This window comes from Amblyomma mixtum, chromosome 10, assembly GCF_055824585.1.
Source record: "Amblyomma mixtum isolate Tamu chromosome 10, ASM5582458v1, whole genome shotgun sequence".
In the NCBI taxonomy this organism is placed as follows: domain Eukaryota; kingdom Metazoa; phylum Arthropoda; class Arachnida; order Ixodida; family Ixodidae; genus Amblyomma; species Amblyomma mixtum.
In genome coordinates this window covers 180942869-180945593 of record NC_143021.1, presented here as the reverse complement: position 1 = coordinate 180945593, position 2725 = coordinate 180942869, and the positions used below count along the sequence as shown (strand labels likewise).

General features: G+C 48.4%; 1 protein-coding gene across 1 annotated transcript; it reads right to left on the bottom strand.

Moving 5' to 3' along the window:
- Positions 1 to 1862, bottom strand: LOC149327887 (uncharacterized; the record flags this gene model as incomplete). Its single annotated transcript, XM_089564987.1, has 3 exons — positions 393 to 1862; positions 133 to 268; positions 1 to 66 (listed from the first exon to the last, which is right to left on the bottom strand). Coding segments are annotated over exons 1-3 (1578 nt in total), but the record flags the coding sequence as incomplete, so codon positions are not given.
- Between the last annotated feature and the right edge of the window lie 863 nt (positions 1863 to 2725).

The window sequence follows — 2725 nt, the reverse complement described above, 5'->3', positions numbered from 1 at the left end:
CAGTGCCGCTTGGCACTCTGAGCTGGAAGGTGCATTTCCATGCCTGGCAGCCTCCAAGATGCCTACCTGCAAAATAACGTTTTCACCCGTTCGTGAAAAAAGTATTCAGTTTGATTACAATATCTGACTTGCCTTAAGCAACTTTTCCGCCGTGAAGACAGCTGTTCTGGCGTCTACTCGGTCGTTCCCACCGTTGAACTGGCGGAAGCAGCTGAACAGGGACTCAACTGGGTCACTGTTAAAGGGCCGGGTGAGCACGTACTTGAAGCTAAAAAAAAGACGACAATTAAATGAGAACATCAAAGGCTAGTACTGCGCCCGTTTTTTTTTCCTTGAGCCATGGACTAAACGGCTACAATTAAATAAGCAAGTTTAGTGAAATTTATACTTGCCCGAGATCCGTCAGCAGATACTCGACCACAGCGACTGTTGATCTCGTCGTCATGACAGTGGCTTCATAAGTCTCCTTAGTGAGGAACTTCGCACGAGACTCCCCACTTCGGACTTTGATGTTTTCAAGGAAGCTGATAAAGTCGACCTCAAGCCAGGTTAGCCGATCGTCATCTGCTTCTACGAATGGTGTTTGCCTTGACTTCCAAGTGGAGATGTCGTGAAGGTCGTACCACATACTTATTGCCTTCATAAATGCGATGGTCGATCCGCAGTCGCGGAATTCTGATGCTTTTTCGTGTGAGTGAGGATGCTCCTGAAGGTACTCCAAGGTGTTGATTACGACCGGTGAAAATATTAATGTTGCGCGGCATACCTTCATTTTTTCTAGATTGTTTGGCTGCACGTGAGCTCGGCTTAATAATCGCACCGGCTTGACCAACAACTGCTCCTGAATCTCATATAAAGTGTGGAGGAAAAAACCACCTCTAATGGGCTCTACACCATCAAACATCTCTCTTTCCAGCAGGTTGGTTCTCAGGTTCTTGATGAGATGATTGGGATCAAATGAGAGGAACAGAGGGTCACCTTCGCGTACTGGATGACGAACAACAGGTTGGAGTGTATTGTCCTCGGACATGTCGCGGAACATTGCGGTGTTGGTCTGGTGGTTGTCGGTGACAACACGAACAATGCGGATTCCTGCCTCTTCAACCGCCTTGATGACACTTAGCGTCATAGTGAGGAGCTGGTCATGCTTGAGGTTTCTTGTAAAAAAGTAACCGACCGGAATAACATAGGGTGTGGACAGCCCTCTTACAACAAAACAAAGGAGTCTAGTGGCCACTTCACTAGCACCTTTTCTAGCCTCGCACACAGTGTCAACCAGCCCAAATATTTTGTCTACCTGACGATCATAAATTACTTTCTGCTGGATCGACATTTCGTCAATGATGAGGCTGCAGTATGTTTCTTTTTCTGATTTCATACCTTCCCTCTCTACCTGCAGTCGTTCCTTGATGAGGCTCGTGACTCCGGTCTCTCCCGTAGACGACCCAACAAACTTCTGCAGCGTGCTTCGGCACGGCAGTTTCAGAAGCTTTCTTCCGCGCACCAAGTCGTATCCTTTGGAGGACGTTGCTTTCCATAATATACACTCTCTCAATGTTGGCTCGTCCCAAGCTGGTCTTGCTTTGTCAAAGTTCATGACCTGTTCCAAGACAAATTTAGCAGTCTTGTCACCGTCTGCTGCAGCCTTGGACATGTTCACTGCGGCCTGCACAGCTCGGTCATCTTCATAACGTTTCAATCGTTGGCGGACTTCGTCATAACTTTCTTGCAGCTTTTGCAGTCGCTCATTAAGTCTTCGGGTTTGCATTTCAAAGCGATGAGCTTTTCTTTTAGTCTCGTCGAAAAATCCTGTCAAATTGAATGACGTCTGACATTCTCCGTCTTTACACTCCTTTATCCGACATACCTCTACACCAATGCAATCGTCCGAAGAGTGGCTTTCTGCTACAGCTGACTGGACTCTGAAACTTTCGCTTCCGTAGTGTTCAGTGCTGAAATCTGAGTGTGCAGATTTCTCTTCCGCATTCATTCCTCTCGATTTACCTTCTAAAGTGCCGGTTGTCTGAGATATGAGAACGTCAGGTTGCGCACGACAAAGCGTTCTCCGCTTTTTTGAAGTCACCGGCTGTTTGTATGTGGGATAGAAGGGAAAATTCGTCGGAACCGCCGTCGGCCTGAGCAACTTGCGCTTCGTTCCTTGTCGATAATCCTCCTGATTGAAATGCAGTGAGCATACAACTGCTCTGGAGCTCGGTTGCCACTGGCTGCCCTTGTCACCACCTTGCCGCGAGATGTTGCGTAACCACTCTTCCCGAAGGTTTGCATTGGACGGTAGTTCATGGTAACAAAGTTCCGGGTTTCTTGCAGCATTTGATAGGCAGCGCGGCACACAACAGTTTTTAGGCATTATCGAAAACCCCTTAGAGGATCTGGCAAAAAACGTGGCTTACGCAATCATCGTAGGAGCACGTGCAACAGAGCTTACCGAGGAGCATTCTTTCGCTCGACGAAAGCGTACGACAAGGCACCGCGTTTACGGTTATTCGGCAGTGTTTTGCGCAGCTACACTCAGAAAAAGAGTTCACAATGCTTGTTTTCGACGCACGCACCTGAGCGCAGTGAAGTTCGAACAGGAACACCACGTAAACTCAAGAGAAAACACACAAAGCCTCAGCTTCCGAGCCTCCGACCGCGCCGGCCTACCGGGAGCGTTTCACCGATGCTTGGCGCCCCTAGCGGCCGAAATGGCAATTAGCCGCATCAC